This window comes from Capra hircus, chromosome 11 (genome assembly GCF_001704415.2).
Source record: "Capra hircus breed San Clemente chromosome 11, ASM170441v1, whole genome shotgun sequence".
Lineage (NCBI taxonomy): Eukaryota > Metazoa > Chordata > Mammalia > Artiodactyla > Bovidae > Capra > Capra hircus.
Window position 1 is genome coordinate 6462759 of NC_030818.1, and position 18031 is coordinate 6480789.

The window sequence follows — 18031 nt, forward strand, 5'->3', positions numbered from 1 at the left end:
ATCTGCGGGAGGGGCGTACAGGCGGCCTGCGGGGGTACAGACCATCTGGGGGAGGGGGTACAGGCGGCCTGCGGGGGTACAGACCGTCTGCGGGAGGGGGTACCGATGGCCTGCGGGGTACAGACTGTCTGGGGGAGGGGGTACAGGCGGCCTGGGGGGGTACAGACCATCTGCGGGAGTGGGTACAGGCAGCCTGCGGGGGTACAGACCATCTGCGGGAGGGGGTGCAGGCGGTCTGCGGGGGTAGAGACCATCTGCGGGAGGATGTGCAGACGGCCTGTGGGGGTACAGACCATCTGTGGGAGAGTGTGCAGACTGTCTGGGGGAGGGGGTACAGGCGGCCTGCGGGGGTACAGACCATCTGGGGGAGGGGGTACAGGCGGCCTGCGGGGGTACAGACCATCTGTGGGAGGGGGTACAGATGGCCTGCGGGGGTACAGACCATCTGCGGGAGGGTGTGCAGACTGTCTGGGGGAGGGGGGTACAGGCGGCCTGCGGGGGTACAGACCATCTGCGGGAGGGGGTACAGATGGCCTGCGGGGGTACAGACCATCTGGGGGAGGGGGTATGGACAGCCTGCGGGGGTACAGACCATCTGCGGGAGGGTGTCTGCTGGCCTCGGGGTACAGAGCGTCCTGGGGAGGGTGTACAGGTCATCTGGGGGAGGGGGTACAGACGGCCTGTGGGGGTACAGACCATCTTGGGGAGGGTGTGCAGACTGTCTGCTGGCCCCAGGGGGTACAGACCGTCCTGGGGAGGGTGTACAGGTCATCTGGGGCAGGGGGTACAGACTGTCTGCTGGGTCCTGGGTCACACCTGCTGCCCTGGTAGCCTCTTGGCAGCTCCCCGATCCTCCTCCTCCTCCTAGGTCCTGTTCAGATGATGGATTAGCATGGTGGTCCTGGTTGGGGGGGTGACGGGGGGGCAGGCGCGGCCAGGGAGATCGTGGCCTGGCGTTCCTGCTGGACCGTGTGTGGTATCTGATGCTGGGGCTCCGCCTCTGCTGTCACACTGTCACCTGTGTGTCTCCCGTGACCGGGAGGTGGCAACCACCCACTCATTAGCTGTAGTGTGAGGCTCAGCTTACTATATAGCCTGTGATCTAGGGTGGGGGTGTTTTGGGGGTCTTGTAAATTTTTGTATTGGCAAAGAGGGTTTTGCTGGTGCCTGCTGGGAGATTTTAAGGACCTCCCAGATGGCGCTAGTGGTAAAGAACCCACCTATCAAAGAAGGAGACATAAGAGATGCAGGTTTGAGAAGGTTAAGAAGATCTCTCAGAGGAGGCCGTGGCAACCCAGTCCAGTATTCTTGCCTGGAGAATTCCGTGGACAGAGCAGCCTGGCAGGCTGCGGTCCCTGGGGTCACAAAGAGTCAGACACGACTGAAGCAGCTTAGCATGCTGGGACCTTTCTGCTGTGACTCCTCTTGAGGCCGTGCTTAGGGTTATTCTGAATTATTTCCGGGAGATCACAAGGTACAGATGCCCAGGCCTCACTCCTTAGAGATTTTGATCCAGCAGATATGGGTGAGGCCCAAGCACGTATAATTACAAGCAAAGCAAAAAACACCTGGCAGCAAGGACAGACGCTGTCCCGGTGACTGGCCGTCCACCGTCCCGCCGTCAGCCTCGAGTCTGCTGCTGTAGCCTCTGCATGGCGGGCGCTGGGTCCAGACCAGCGAGTGCAGGTGTGAAGGTCCAGGTGGTGGGGCTCTGCGGGTAGATGGAGCGCCCCTGCCCGCCTCAGGGGGCCGCCTCCACCCAGCCTGCTTCTTCTCCACGTTGTCTCTTGGGGCCCCAGGGCCTAGCTTTAACAAATGTGTTTTTCAAGAGAAACTAAAAGTTTGGGCTTTAGAAACATGCAGCCTCTTCATTTTTAGAATGTTATATTGAAAAAGACAAAAGCAACCATTTCCAACCCCGTCCCACCCCCCAAAACCACTAAAGGAAAGAGATGTCCAGTTGAGGCCATGAGTTATCAGGGAGAGCCTGATGTGGGCGTCTGGAGAGTGGTTTCTGGCTGTAGAAGTCAAGAAGGTTTTCCCTCGAGATGCCAGGATAATCTGAAACGGTAGAAGTGCAGCCATAGTAAGACAGCACACAAGCTGTTTTTAGTACAACTGTTCATTGACTTTCACTCCTATCCAGTAATTGAATTTTGAGTTTGAGCAAGCACCGGGAGATGGTGGAGGGCAGGAGAACGGGTGTGCTGCAGTCCAGGGGGTCGCAAAGAGTCGGACACAACTGAGCGAGTGAACAAACACAGCTCAGTAGCCGTGCTGTCGCTCAGTCGCTCGGTGTGTCTCGCTCTTTGTGACTCTGTGGACTGAAGCACGCCAGGCTTCCCTGTTCCTCACAGTCTCCCGGAGTCAACTCAAAACTCACGTCCGTCGAGTCGATGAGGCTATCCAACCATCTCATCCTCTGTCGCCCGCTTCTCCTCCTGACCTCAACCTTGCCCAGCATCAGGGCCTTTTCCACTGAGTTGGCTCTTGGCATCAGCTGGCCACAGTGCTGGAGCTTCAGCTTTAGCATCAGTCCTTTCAGTGAATAATCCGGGTTGATTTTCTTTAGGACTGAATAGTTTGATCTCCTTGCTCTCCAGGGGACTCTCAAGAGTTTTTCCCAACACCACAGTTCAGAAGCACCAATTCTTTGGTGCACAGCCTTCTTTAATACTTGGTATGTGGCTAATAAAGTTACCAGTATGCAGTGATGTGGACCATAAATCTAGGGATTTATTTTTCAGTCAGAAACGTCTTTTCTCCTCCGACTGTTGTCTTGAGAGAAAGAAGGGAGACTGGTTTCAGTGCTGGGTTGAGAGATCACAGCCAGGCTCGGCCAGCGGAGGCCCCAGACCTCAACCCTGCAGCCGAGTTTTGCCGAAGAGAAGCAGTCTAGGTGGGTGGTCAGTGGGGAAATCTTGTAGCTGCTTTTGGCTGTAGCTTGTGGTCCTGCCTCTCGCCACCTCCTCTCTAACTCAGCTTTGCAGGAGGCAGTCGGCAGTGCTGGGTCTGGCTTGCCATGCCCAGAGAGGCCCCTGCCCTCCTGTGTGCTGGGCAGGCCCGTTTCACAGACACCCTGCAGTGGGATGTCCTTGGAGCTGTTGACAAGAGGGCATGGAGCGTGTCACTGCTGTGGAAGCTGCCTAGGACCTTCCTGTCACCTGCAAGCCACCAAGGATGTGGCTCTGGCCGAGGAAGGGCCGGCAGCGCCTGCGCGGTGGTTTCTCTGTAAGTCAGTTGTGGGTCCCAAGATCCTGCAGGGCGAGTCGTCGATCACTCCTTCTCCGGCTCTGCCCAGATGACGGGGTGCCGGAGCGGCCTCCCTGGCCACCCAGGATAAACCAGCAGCCACCCCCACCCCTGGTACACCTTCTCCTCACTCGGCTAGATTTTCCTCTAGAAAAAAAGAGAAAACCATCAGTGGATTTCCTCGTGTATGGCTGTGTCCCCTCTTAGAATGAGAGCAGAGCCTCACTGCTTCATTCGTGGGCCTCTCTGGTGTGTAGACCAGACTGATGAACCACGGTACCACCCCGGGGAGCCGGTCCGAGCCATCGACACCTGATGGTGAGATGGCTGTGCTTCTCGGGAGATCAGGGGCTCATTCAGGGTCATCAGTCTGTTCAGTGGCTGAGTGAGCAGTTGACTCAGATGATCAACATTTCTTTCCGCCTTGAAGGTCGTGGGTTTATCAGGTGCTGAGCTGTGTCCGACTCTTTGCGAAACCATGGACTGCCGGGTGCCAGACTCCTCTGTCCTCCACTTTCTCCCAGAGTTTACTCACATTATTGTCCCTTGATTCGGTGATGCAGTCCACCCATCCCATCCTCTACTGCCCCTTCTCCTTTTGCCTTCAATCTTTCCCAGCATTAGTCTTTTCCAGTGAGTTGGCTCTTCGCATCTACTGGCCAAAATATTGGAGCTTCAGCTTCAGCATCAGTCCTTCCAGTGAATATTCAGGGTTGATTTCCTTTAGGATTGACCTGATTGATATCCTTGCAGTCCAAGGACTGGTTTATCTTCGGGAAGCAAAATTTGGTGTATTTGTGGCTTGGAGAGTTTCAATTCAGTTCCATGGGTTAATTTTGGATGCTTGTGGCTGTAGGTTGAAGAGAGGAATTGCCCTGGATTAGCAAGTCCTTTCACAGATTTCTCTCCTCAACGGGTTGATGAAAGGGAAGGTGGGCTGGAGCTCTGTGTCCCGGGGAGGAAGCAGTGGTGCTTGAGTTGATGGCATGGATGCGTCATTTCCGGCGAGGGAAACTTTATGAAGGTGGGTTTTCTCTTTTACCTCCTTTTAAAGGAGGAATGGGGGAATTATGGATAATGAACGAAGTATCTAATGCATATTCAGCAGAGGCAAGTTAGGAGATTAGTGTGTAGAACAAATCTGTTACCTCTTTTTAGGAGGAAGAGTGGAGTTATGAATAATCTTGTGAATTTTTAGCTCAGGCGAGTTGAGTTGTATGCAGACTTTGAAAACCAGAGGGAAAACAAACAGTGCCCCTAGAGACCACATGCCAGGGCCGTAGACACAGCAGGGGAAGTGGTTCGGGTTCAGAAACCAGGTTATTCTTGAATTTAGAAGTCATTCAGTAAGTAAGACACAAAGCTGATTTTACATAAATACTGGAAATACATCCAGGCTCAAGGGCCGTGTTATTTTGGAGTCAGCGTCTTGAAGGGCTGAGGAAAAGCAAGGAACAATTTGAAAGCCTTAATTGAAGGTTGGGTTAGTGATGACTGGGAAGGTCCGTGGGCGGAGCAGGAGCCCAGAATGGAACAGAGTCCCTTGCATCACTTAACCTCTTGCCTTTGGACTTTGTGTCTGAAACTTCCAACCTTTTACTCTAAGCCAATGACAGGAGCTCAGTTTGAGTGCTTTAATGATGCTTAAAAGTATTATTTCAATATTGAAATGACTCTGTGGGTGTAATTTGAAACATTGTGTGTATTGTGAAGTCACAGGGGAGAAATGTCGGAAAACATCTTGAAGGGGTGGGGGTCCTGGTGGGAGAAGGAAGAAGAGGACACAGAATCCCGTCTCTTGTTCTGAGCGGTCAGCTGCTGTGCCGAGCAGTGCGTGCATGCTGAGTCACTTCAGTCGTGTGAGACTGTTTGTGACTCCATGGACTGTAGCCCACCAGGCTCCTCTGTCCATGGGATTCTTCAGGCAAGAATACTGGAGTGGGTTGCCATTCCCTCCTCCAGGGGGTCTCCCTGACCCAGGGATTGAACTCTGGTCTCTTAACATCTCCTGCATCGGCAGGTGGGTTCTTTACCAAGAAAAGAGACAATATGCCCTAACTTGAAACAGAGGAGTATGGGTTACCCTGCATTTTGGTCGAGGGAAGGTTTAAGAGAGAGGTGTTCACAGAAAGAATTATAAACATGGATCATTACTCTTGCAGCAATTGAAGTAAAAGAACTTGACTTGAACTAAGAAAAATATATCAGTATCTGATTAGATACATGTATTTGGTATACGTATATATCAAGTGCTATTCATTTGACATCATTTTGCTGTCAAAGGTCCATCTAGTCAAAGTTGTGGTTTTTCCAGGAGTCAGGTTACAGATGTGAGAGTTGGACCATGGAGAAAGCATAGTGCCGAAGGACTCTGGAGAGTGCCCTGGACTGCAGGGAGATAAATCAGTCAATCCTAAAGGAAATCAACCCTGAATATTCACTGGGAGGACTGATGCTGAAGCTCCAGTACTTTGGCCACCTGATGCGAAGAGCTGACTCATTGGAAGAGACCCTGATGCTGGAAAAGATGGAGGAAAAGAGGAGAAGGGGACAACAGAGGATAAGATGGTTGGATGGCATCACTGAATCAATGGACAACATGAGTTTGAGCAAACTCTGGGAGATAATGAAGAACAGGGAAGCCTGGCACGCTGCTGTCCATGGGGTCACAAAGAGTCAGACACGACTTAACAGCTGAACAACAACAAACATCTTTGTATGTGAAATAAAACAACTAATGAAAAAATAGTTTTTTCTTCTTTAAAAAATTAACAGACATTTTAATCATAAAAATACTGATAGTATAGGAAAGTAGAGAAAGAGGAACTTACTATTCTTAGTAGCTTCAGACAATCAGCAAATAGGAAAATAATATATTTTATATGCAGCTCTTCCTGTGAGAGCCTGTCGGTAAGGGAGTATGTGTTTTATGGGTCGTGAGTGTCTCCTTTGGTGTTTTGTCTTTTATCCACTGCAGAATCACGTCACCTTCAGGAGGATGGTATTTGAATTTATCCTGTCCGAGTCCTGTGATGGATGTTAGGTGTCGCGTTTCCAGAGTTTTGACTGCTCTGCTCACCTGTGGAATAGGGTGCCTTTTCTGTTAGTGACTGAGGTAGAAGGTAACTTCATACAGAGATTGGCCCCCAGTAAAGGGTTTGGAGTTTTGTGTGTGTGTTCATCCTGTGCTGTTAAATCCTTTTTAAAGTTGTTCAGTCTGAAGTCAGTTGGGTATTTCTGGTGCACTGAGGAAAAGGCAGCTCAGCCCAAGTGTGTGGTATATGTTGGGCCTTCCCAGGTGGCTCAGTGGTAAAGAACCTGCCTTCTGACGCAGCAAACGAGCCTTCGATCCCTGGGTCGGGAAGATCTCCTGGAGGAGAAATGGCGAAACCCACTCCAGGATTCTTGCCGGAAAATCCCATGGACAGAGGAGCCTGGTGGGGCTGCAGTCCATGGAGTCGCGGAGTTGGACACGACTAAGCGACTCGGCATGTGAACTCTTGGTTGTGCGCTGGCGTGTGGGATCTTGTTCCCTAAGCAGGGATAGAACCCAGCCCTCTGTACTGGGAGCATGGAGTGCGCCACCAGGGAGGTGCCAGACACCAGGCGTATTTATAGAGCAGCTGCCCTCTCTTCCCACCGGACCCACTGCCCGGACACAGACGCGAAGGCACACACGCAGACTCACACACACATGCACATGTGCACGCACACAGACACACATGCACACACACACACACATACATGTGTGTACATGCACACATCCCTCCTCACCTCCCAGGACACTTGTCTCCTCCCTCTGGCCCTTTCACTCCATGCACATCCAGGCTGTCTCCACTTGGCAACTGAAGGAGGTGTTTGCTCCAGTGATAGCTCACGTAACTGGAACTTAGCTTGCTGTCTGGCCAGCCCCCACCCCACGTCTGTTCTAGAACACAGCTGAAAGTGACCGAACAGGCCTGCAGAGCCCAGATGACTGGGCCTTTTCTTTGCTGAAGTATTCCTGCCTGACGTAATATTCCCTGTGGCTCTCACTTAATTGCAAGGACAGGATAGTAATTGATGTTCATAATGATTTCCCTGAGCCATTAAGAAAAGCATCTTTAATGTACTCAAGATTTCAGGCTTTAGGAAGATTTCCATCCAGATCAGTCTCTTAAAAAAAAGATGTGGTGCATAAATTATTTCACTGCCTGCCAGCTCAGCTGTGCGACGGGCCTCTCGTTCGTTGCCCTCTCATTCATCACGAGTGGGCGCCGGGGCTCACTGTGCTGTCGGTTTTGGCTGTTTTAGTTTTTGTAGAGGTCAGAAGTCTGCACATTCTCTGCTGCTGCTGCTGAGTCGCTTCAGTCGTGTCCGACTCTGTGCGACCCCATAGACAGCAGCGCACCAGGCTTTCCCATCCCTGGGATTCTCCAGGCAAGAACACTGGAGCGGGTTGCCATTTCCTTCTCCAGCACATTCTCTGCTATTGAGGCATACATTTCTTTAAAGAGAGCATTGTTCTCCTTGCGGCACCTCCAGCCTAAGTCGAGCAGAATTCTGTTGTTGTTCAGTCGCTAAGTCATGTCTGACTCTTTGCAACCCCATGGACTGCGGCACGCCAGGCTCCTCTGTCCTCCACTCTCTCCCAGAGCTTGCTCAGATTCATGTCCTTCGAGTTGGTGCTGCTATCTAACTGTCTCATCCTCTGTCACCCCCTTCTCCTCCTGTCCTCAACCTTTCCCAGCATCAGGGTTTTTTTTCCAGTGAGTCAGCTATTTGCATCAGGTGGCCAGAGTATTGGAGCTTCAGCATCAGTCTCAGTCCCTCTAGTGAATATTCAGGGTTGATTTCCTTTAGGATTCCTATAGAATTTAGAATTCTCTATGGAGGTCTTTTAATTTTCAAGGAATAGAAGCTCGGTTTTCTTATTAAATCACAATTCTTGACCGCATGACACTTACATTTTCCTGTGTTTTCTCAGTTTTCCTGCTCATCCACAGCCCTGAGCGTGGAACAGCGCGCGAGGTAGATGGACAGGTCGTGATCACAATAGACAGCAGTTACAGGGCCGCAGTGCCCACCTCACTGTGGGTCTGGGCTTTGGAGCACTGTGGTGAGAAAGTGTGTGCAGTGGGGCCTGTTGCCCTTACCTGCTCGGTGTCAGGGGGTGTTCAGGCGTCTGAGCTTCTTCCCGAAGGGCCCTGAGCTGTCTCTCTCCCAAGTTAATTACTCAAGTGGCTTGGGGATGCTGTTTGGGTAATATGCCCTCTTCCTCTCTTGCATTTTGTTTTTGGTTTTTTTGCAGATTCTTCCTGGAAAAGAGCACTCATATGTGGGGTGTGGTTTGGGGGTTTTCAGTGCAGAACCAACCAGGCTGGTCTTGGCTTGGGGGTGGATGGACATGGAGCCTTAGAAAGTGGTCAATGCGGCGCTGGGCGCTGGCTGAGCTCTTGCCGCCCATAACATGGTCAGCTAGGTTTCATGTTAGCCCTTTAAAGTAAGGGCATGTGAGGGGGAATTATCCTTAGAATTAAAACATTTTTTTTTTAAGACTTTTTTTTTTTTTTTTAGAGCAGTTTTAGGTTCATAGCAAATTGAGAGGAAGGTACAGGTGTACCTGTTTTCACACATACATACCCCTTCCCCATTATCCGGGCTCCCCTCCCGCCGCAGCTGTTAAGGCTGAGGAACCTGCATTGATACATTGTAATCTCTCGCTCTACACTGCATTCACTCCCGATGTTGTACAGTCTGTGAGTTTGGACAGCTATGTGGTGACATGAGTCTATCATCAGAGTATTGTGCAGAGGGTTCTCACTGCCCTAGAGATTCTCTGTGCCCTGCCGGGTGCGTCTCCCGTTCACAGCTGGAATTCTTAGGAGTGAGACGTCTGGGGAGAGAAGACACAGCAGGTGAGCCCCTGGATTGTCTCCTGTTTGCACTATGGGTTGACTTTCTCATCTGTTCATTGACCGTTTTGATGAACTAGGCTTGCCTGTCCTTTGAGCTTCTGGACCTTTCAGAACATAGTTCTGTTTCTGTGGTAAACATAATCAACATTTGTTAGAGCTCGTTTGTTGTAAGTCTGACCGTCCCATATCAAGACCTCAGCTAAGACGGGTGTGTATCTTCATGGTAATAAATACCAGAGAGGATATGAGAACTTGAATTTGGGCTTTTTCATGCAAGCGTGGAGAAGCGATTTTCAAAAGTCAGAATGCGTAAGGATTGCTAGCCGTGGATTCCTTCACCTCTCTTAGAGGATTCTTGGGTTTGGTCTGAGATTTGGGCTCTCTCCTCTCCCTTGGCCTGGTGACCCTTGCACGTGTGCTCCTTTCTGGGATTTGGTGAGGATGGTCTGCGGCTCACATCTCAAGGGGACCCTTCCTGCCCCCTGAAATCTTCAGGCTTACCAGGCAGTCCTCAGGGTCTCCGCCATTGGCCCCACAGTGTGTCCCATCTGACTCCACCTTTAAAGGTCCTTCGTGTCACCCAGGGTGACCCAGAGCACTCCGCGTCACCCTGTCCTGTTTGCTAAGTGTTTCCGCTGCAGACTGCAGTGTTTCTCTGTCACTGCGTAATGCTCCTTCTTGTGGAGCGTTTTGCAGCCCTCTCAGCAGGCCCCCCCGCCTCCCTGCACAGAGGTGGTGGGCTGTCCCCTCAGCCTGCAGCTCGCATCCTGGCCTCTTGCTGAGAGCAGGCCGCCCTCTGCTTGCCTAGGTTGGTGCTGATGGGCTTTTTGTGCTTGATCGCTCAGTTGTGCCCGACTCTTTTGTCAGCCTGCAGCCCGCCAGGCTCTTCTGTCCATGGGATTCTCCAGGCAAGGATACTGGAGTGAGTTGCCGCTTCCTCCTCCAGGGGACCTTCCCAACCCAGGGACTGAACCCAGGTCTCCTGCATTGCAGGCAGATTCTTGACTGTCTGAGCCAGCAGGGAAGCCCAATGATGGGCTTTGCTCTTAAGCAAATAGAAGGTCAGTCTCAGGCAGTTAATCTGTAAAGTTGTCTCAAATTAAACTCAACAGAAAGCAAAAGCATTCTGGTCTCCAATATTTATTGAAAGAAAATTTGTGAGATAAAAGAAGGAACCAAGAAAAACACGTTTTAGTTTCCCAGATCTGTGGGTGAGAGGCTTGAACTTTGCTCACACTCGCCTTCACATGCCACAGAGGGTTCTTCTGGGAAGTTCTTTCCTCAGCTTTTCCTGACTTCTCACGGGAGAGAGGAGGCCAGGGACTGACAGCCAGCCTTTATTCTTGGCTTCTGCATTGCCAGTTGTGTGGAAGCAGGTCCACTGCAGGAACGTGCTCCCCGATGGCTCAGTGGCTGAAGAATCGACCTACAGGGCCGGAGACCTGGGTTCGATCCCTGGGACAGGAAGATCCCTGGAGAAGGAAGGGAATGGTGACCCACTCCAGTATTCTTGCCTGGAGAATCCCATGGACAGAGGAGCCTGGTGGAGTACAGTCCGTGGGGTCACACAGAGTTGGACATGACTGACCAACTGAGCACACCGTTGCAGGAAGAATAACAGGCTTGTGTGGCCAGTTTTGAGGGCTGCCTGGTGAGGAGGAGCTGATCTTGGTGTCCCTTACATGGAAGGGCCTGGAGAGTTACCTGTCCTCTTAAGCTCTCCTCTTTCTACTTGGATTCTCAGAAATTATGACTTGGCTTCAGGATCGTGTGGTCATGGCCACCTGGCTGCTGAGTCTCTGCTGGTAAATTAGTCTTCTGTCGCTAGTGGGGAACAAGGTCCAGCTGTACTTGATCACCGGGGCTGCCTTTGGCCCCGTGCTGAGTGCTGCTTTTGCCCCTCCGTCATCTTTTCCCATGACACCCTCATGACACGGGCAGGGCTGTTACTCTGCCGACAGAGGGGGCAGTTTGTGTGGGCACGGCCGTGGTGCCCATGCTGGGCGCCCTGTCCTGCAGCCAGAGAGGGTCATTGGCTCTGCGTGTCTGTTGTGGGCACCACGCTCCGGAGGGGCTGAGCTTCCAGAGCCTGGAACCCTCGGGTGAGAGTCAAAAGGTAGATACGTCAACAGACGCTGAATGGTGTTTGGGCAGGTAGTCAACCATGGCCTCTAAGCCCAGTTCCCTGACACACTGTCAGGGTCCACCTTCTACCTCCAAGGGGGAGACAGCCCTTCAGGTCACATCACAGCGTGGGGCTGGGATTGTGGGTCACCCAACTGTGTTCCCCTGGTGGCTCAGGTGGTAAAGAATTTGCCTGCAACGCAGGAGACCCAGATTCAATCCGTGGGTCGGGAGGATCCCTGGAGAAGTAAATGGCAACCCACTCCAGGATTCTTGCCTGGGAAATCCCATGGACAGAGGAGCCTGGCGGGCTACAGTCCATGGGGTCACAAAGTCAGACATGACTGAAGTGACTAAATACCAACAGCTGTGGCAGCCTGTCCTTGGGCTGTGTTGGATGCAGGAGGATGTGATGGGAGCGTGAGGCTGATGACGCAAAGGGCACTGGGGGGCTGGCAGTGGGATTGGGTGACAAGGCTGGAAGCAGGGCTCCTGGGACTGACTGGCCCACGAGGAGTGCTCTTCCCTCCCCGCCCCGTGCCACTGCAGAGGTGGGGCTTCTACAGACATCTAAGACAGTGGCTCAGATGGGGGTGAGGTGGCGGGTCTGCAGGTGGGGGATGTTGGAGGGAGGCTCCGGGCCTGTGGGCTCTGTGTGTCTGGCTTCCCTGCATCCAGGCTGTCCCCAGCCCTGCGCAGAGAGGGACTGCTGGACCCCATCCTGCCGAGACCGCAGAGAGCTGAGACTCAGTGGCAATTCAGTGTCATTTTCATGGAGTTGTTTTGTCCGAGTTGGAATTTGAGTCCCTGCCCAAGCTTTCCGGAATAAATGGAGAGCTTCCCCTCTCGGATTTCAAGTTCTAAAGTTCATAACTCTTTCCATCACGAGGCCACAGTGAGGCAGCCTCTTGGAAACTCTGAGGTCCTGCCTTCTGTTTCACATTTGCTGCAGAAGGACCGTTTTCTGCAAAGCCCTTAAGGAGAGGGCACTCACGGCGTCGAGGCAGCACATTGTTGCTGGCCGGGGAGATGCCCGCAGAGCAGGGCTGAGAGGGATGGGAGGAGAACCGGTGGCGAGGAGGCTCCTCGTCAGGGCAGGGGATAGGAGAGCAGCGTCTAGCTTGTCTGAGACGCTCGTGATACATGAGTAACAAATGTTTATGTCCTGGGCCAGGAATTGTGACCCAGCTGTAAGGCAGTGCTCTCTCTGCACCCCGTCTCTGCATGCACCCCCGCCCCCATCCTTGTTCTGAGTAACTGTGCTGCAGCCTCCCTGCATGGGGACCACAGGAACGTGTCCGGGAAGGTTCTCCGTAAATTCTTGGAAAATCAGGGGCTCTTGGGGGCGCATCAGCAGAAGATGACTGTTAGCCATTTTTGATGGTAAATAGTATAATATCTGGGCTTCCCAGACGGCAGTATGATATCTAGACCTTTTTTTTGTTTGTTTTTTGGTTATTTCCTTCATGTGGAATGTTGAGAAGAAAAGACTGATCAACCTGAGGTATGGAAGGAAAGGTTTAAGATGTTCTGATTGAAAGGTAATGATATGTAAATAAAACCCAGGAAAGGAGGGAATTGATTTTTCTTTTTAATCAAAAGTTGTTTGTTATGCTGCTTGTTTGGTTCATTCAGGGTGGTTCATGAAGTCTTACAAACCAATAGAACCATATGGTTCTTTTGGGAGAGCCCGGGGCTTGGTCATCATCACTTTTGGGGAAAAAGCTCAGAAGAGGTGATTTGTCGAAACTTCAGCCATTCTGTTCTCATCATGGTGCAGAGCGTTTGTGCCAATTATCTTTATTTTTTTTTCTGTTTTTCAGGGTCGACATGTTAAAACAGGTCAGCTGGCAGCCATCAAAGTTATGGATGTTACCGAGGTAAGGCTGGGTCACAGATGTTTTCAAATAAATCCTTAGATAAAACACAAGGATTCCCCCCGTTCCCCTTCAGCCTCCCCCTATTGAAGAGGAGTTGTTCTGTTTGGAGAATCGATCTTGAGCAAATTACCCTCATGTGACACTGTGGGTTCAGAAGGCTCAGCAGACAAGCTGGCTTAAGTTGTTGCAGATGGGTCCCAAGTAACTAAGAATCAGTAGCGTTTTCTTAAGGGAAAAAAAAAAAAGAGCACATTGGAATGATGTCATCCTTGGCAGCATAATGGACCATAATTGGAAACATCTTCTCTAATGGAAAAGATTTGAGAAGTCATCACGGAGGTCATATGAGTAGGGAGGTTGAGGGGGCGGGTGGAGAAGAGGTTCTCTGGGGTATTGGGCCACATTTGGGCCATTTCTTTTATTTTTGACATGGGGGAAAGAAAACAGATCCCAGCCAAGTTCCCAGAGGTTTGCAAACAGAAACATCTGCTAGAATGCTGAGCAGATTGTTGGCAAAATTTAGTAGCAAAAAATAGTTTTCAGAATGGCCACATGAGGATTTTACTGTGTAGCTTTGGATGGGAATGAGGAGAAATGAACGCCAATGAAAGGTAAGTGTGTATGTACCCGTGTGTGATCGTGTGCACATAGGCGTGAGTCCACGTTCAATTTATAAAAGTAACCATGGGGTATAATGAGCCAAATCCATCTTTTAAATTTTCATCTGAAACTTTGTCCTCTCGTGATTGCGTTTAACTTGATTAGTTATGAATAGGGGCTTCCCTGGTGGCTCAGATGGTGAAGACGCTGCCTGCAGTACAGATGCAGGAGACCCGGGTTCGTTCCCTAGGTGGGAAGGAGAAGGGAGTGGCAACCCACTCCAGTGTTCTTGCCTGGAGAATTCCGCAGACAGGGAAGCCTGGTGGTCTACGGTCCCTGGGGTCTCAAAAGAGTCGGACACGACTGAGCGACGTTCAGAGAGAGAATTATGAGTGAGATTTACATCACAGACTACAGATTATAGAGTAAGCTAATCAGAAACCATGGGGATTCGAGGTGTCTAACTCAAGCTGTAATCTCCCCAAGTGTGGGGCCCGTTGAGGGAGAAGATGGCTAAAGTGGTCCCGGGTGTGCAGCTGATCACCTGGAAGGTCCCCTCCTCTGCCTTCTTCTCCCCTCCGTCTCTAGTCACGCTCATTGCCAGCATGTGGATTGCTTAAGTGAGAATTAGAAAATGTCGTCTCTGGACCGACCACCAGGCAGTTGGGAGAACTTTACAGAAGTATGTGAAGATGTGGTGTTTGATGCAGTGACTGCTCTCTTCTCTCTCTCTCTCTCTTTTTAAATTTTTGGCTGCCCTTTGCAGCACTTGAGATCTTACTTCCCCAACCAGGGATCGAACCCATGGCCTCTGCATTGGAAGTGCTGTGTGTTAACCTCTGAACAGCCCAGGAAATCCTACTGTCGGTTTTTTTTTTTTTAATTATAAAAAAGTACCCTTGTTTGGCTGGCCAGAGGATTCTTGTAACCTCCTAGGTGATTTCTGTTGTGTTCTAGTGATCCCATTGGATTCTTTTCCAGTTAAATGTTAATTTTAAGATCACAGAGTGGTGAAGGAGCTGCAGATGCCGACTTCCTGTGATTGAAATGGCACGAGGTGCCCCCTGAAAAGACCAGTGGGGCCCCTTCCCGCCAGGCTGTGCACGCTGCCTGGTGCATCTCCAACCTCTGACATTTACCCGTGCCCTTGCTGACTTGGTTGTGGGCAGACTCTGGGTACCGTTGTAGACATCATCTCTGGAAATTCTGTGAGGCATCTGCCACCCGCCTGAGAGCTGAGGCTCTTTGCTGGCTTCAGCCCACGCTGCCCTGGCCGCCATCTCTGGGAGCTGTGTGAGCCTGTCTGCGCTGAGGCATCCTCTTCATCCCCGCAGTGCACACTGCACGTTGTTTCTGTGCAAGGAACAGTTGTTGCTTGTTGGTTTGTTTGCTGTAAAGTGTAAAATAAGGGAAAGTAAGGGGTACAGTAAGTCCCCCCCTTCCCCCGTGTAGCCGTCAGCATCGTTGGTGCCCCTGTGCATCTCCTCACCACTCTGAGCACGGCTCTAAAACACGGACCCGTGCGTGTACCAGACACTTGGGGTGAGTTGCATGCGAAAGGTAGGGCCTTCCCAGGTGGTGCTAGTGGTAAGGAACCCGCCTGCCAGCGCAGGAGATGCAAGAGACGTGGGTTCAGGCCCTGGGTCAGGGAGATCCCCTGGAGGAGGGCATGGCAACCCACTCCAGTATTCTTGCCTGGGAAATTCCATGGACAGAGGAGCCTGGCAGGCTACAGTCTATAGCATTGCAGAGAGTCAGACACGACTGAAGCCCTTAGCACAGCACAGCACATACAAAAGGTATTTCCTTGCCTGAAAAACTCAGGCAGCATTGGATAAATGCATTTTCAAGACTCCTTTAATAACAATTATGCAAAACCCACGTGTTCAGGTAAAATGAAAACCAGATGGTGAGTCTTCAGAGCAGATAAAAACCCAACCAACCGTTTGCTGTGTTGCCTCTCAGTAACATTTCTCGTGTGCTGTGTTCATGCAGTGACATCTCTCCAGAGTGACCTCTGACCTGTGAGCAAATGTGATGGTGGGTGGAGAGCTGGTGTGGTCGGCGCCCTGGGGAGCATGCCCCCCAAACCTTGCCTTCCAGGGGCCCGCCGCCCTGCCCTTCTTGCCAGGCATTGGGAGCAGGAGGGAGAATTGGCTGCTGGCGTTTCTGCTTCCGCTCCAGCAGGAGGGGCTGTGGGAGAGGGTTCTGGTTGAGAGCAGGGTCCTGCCTGACTTCTGAGTGTACTTGGTCTCATCTCGGGAGCAAAAAGGTGTGGGTGCTGATCCTTAGGGAGAATCCCAGACTGGCCCCGCCTTTCGAGCCTGTTCCTTGAGTGACACTGAGAGGTGGTTGCTGGCCTCCAGCTTCTTGTTCAGGCTCTCTAAAGGCCAGAGGAGCAGCAGCTGTGGGGAGCGGTGGGCGGGGGTGGTGCTGTCCCCAGCTGTCAGCTGTCCTCAGCCCTGAATGAGTCCTCCCGGCTGGCTGCCCTCGACTGTGTGACCCTGGAAACCAAAGCAGATCGAGAACCCCCACTTGGCCCTGGTGCTTTCTGGGAGACTGAGGGGTCTGGGAGGGAGCCCTTTGTTTGCTGGACACATGGCTTTATGTTTCTTCTAGAGCTTGAGCTCTTTTTTTTTTTTTTTAAGAATTGCTTTTCTTTAGGATTTGAAAGAGTTCTAAAGAAGGTGTGTCATATATCAGATTGGTGGTGGAGAGGTTTTGAAGGGTGTGTTCAAACAGGACAAGACCAGGCCGTGAGATCTACAATGCATAACTCTTGTGATAATTACAGATTCACAAGAATTTGCAGAAAAATGTTCAAGGAGGTCCCACATATCTTGCACCCAGTTTTCCGCAAGGGTAACATCATGCATAACTGTAGTACAGTGTCTGTCACAACTAAAGTCCTGCACAGAACTGACCTGGACTCCAGTGTTAGAGTATAGCACGCGTGTCTGCCTGCGTGGCTTAGATCCAGGGTGAGCCACGGGGGCTCGGCACTGATCCAGTCCACAGAGCTTATTTGGAATTCCCCATTGTGACAGGTGTGTGTGTGTGTGTGTGTGTGTGTGTGTGTGTGTATTCATTTTGAGGGTTACTTGAATTGGGTGTGTGTGTGGATTCATTTTGAGGGTTACTTGAATTGGTTGAATTGGCTGTTTGAATTCTTGATAGCCCCTTCATTTCAATCCTTGTGTCTTTATATATATGTCAATTTTTTATACCTTTTGTTTAGTGGGAAATCATTGCCCTTTAAAGCCCCACGCTGACTCACGTGTGGGGTGTTAGCTCCCTGTGTGTGCTCAGTCAGTCAGGTGTGTCCGACTCTTTGCTACCCCATGGACTGTAGACCTCCAGGCTGCTCTGTCCATGGGATTCTCCAGGCAAGAATACTGGAGTAGGTTGCCATGTCCTCCAGGGGATCGTCCTGACCCAGGGATTGAACCTGCATCTCCTGTATCCACAGGAGAGTTCTTTATCAGTAGCGCCACCTGGGAAGTCCCCTTTAAACCCTGCTATTTAAGCACAAATGGTTATGTTTACAAAGGTTTTGCAATTTTAGTTGTCTTCTTTCATATTTTAAAATACACCAGCTCTCTGGTTGCAGTCCTAAAGGCTGCAGCAGGGAGAGTCTGAGCCTCAGGAGGCTCACTGCAGCCTCCATCCCCAACCCCACACCCCACACGCTCCAGTCCTGCATCTTCATGTCACACTGGTGTTAGTCCTATTACACACAAGAGCCTGCTAGTTTGTCTCTTGCAGTTGAGGTACCTCTTGTTTACTCTGGAAGGTAAACAAACAAAATAATTATCTAAATCAGTAATTCTCAACTTGGGGTCCATAAATTCTTTAGGATTTGTTTCTAAGAAGTAAAATTTATGTTTTTATTTAAATAATATGCAACCAACTCTTTATTATGAAAATGTTCATAATTACAGCACTGTTCAGAAAATGAACTCTTTACCCTTCGCTGAATTCAGCAACTTTTAGCATTTCATTTGTGTGTGTGGTATGTCTGTGTTGTGATACCAAGACACAGTGCTTGTAAATACTTGAGCACACTTCTCTTAAAATACAGCCATAATCAAAATACCACTTGAGAGGATGAATCATTTCAGATTGTCACCTAATGTGGTCTATTTCAAATATACTCAATTATGCCAAGGATGTTTTTATAACTATTTTTTTTCCAATCATGGTCCAATGGAGGTTTGTGCATTACATTTGGTTGTCTTACCTCTTTTTAAAATATCTTGTTTAAAAATGAAGTATAGT

General features: G+C 50.7%; 1 protein-coding gene across 27 annotated transcripts in view; it reads left to right on the plus strand.

Annotated features, from left to right (window-relative positions):
• Positions 1 to 18031, plus strand: part of MAP4K4 (mitogen-activated protein kinase kinase kinase kinase 4) — a 149346-nt gene that overhangs the window by 59643 nt on the left and 71672 nt on the right. For all 27 annotated transcript variants that reach the window (XM_018054930.1, XM_018054934.1, XM_018054939.1 and 24 more), the window contains exon 3: positions 13097 to 13153. In XM_018054930.1, the coding sequence (XP_017910419.1) occupies positions 13097 to 13153 (57 nt within the window). The remainder of the gene's footprint in view (positions 1 to 13096; positions 13154 to 18031) is intronic.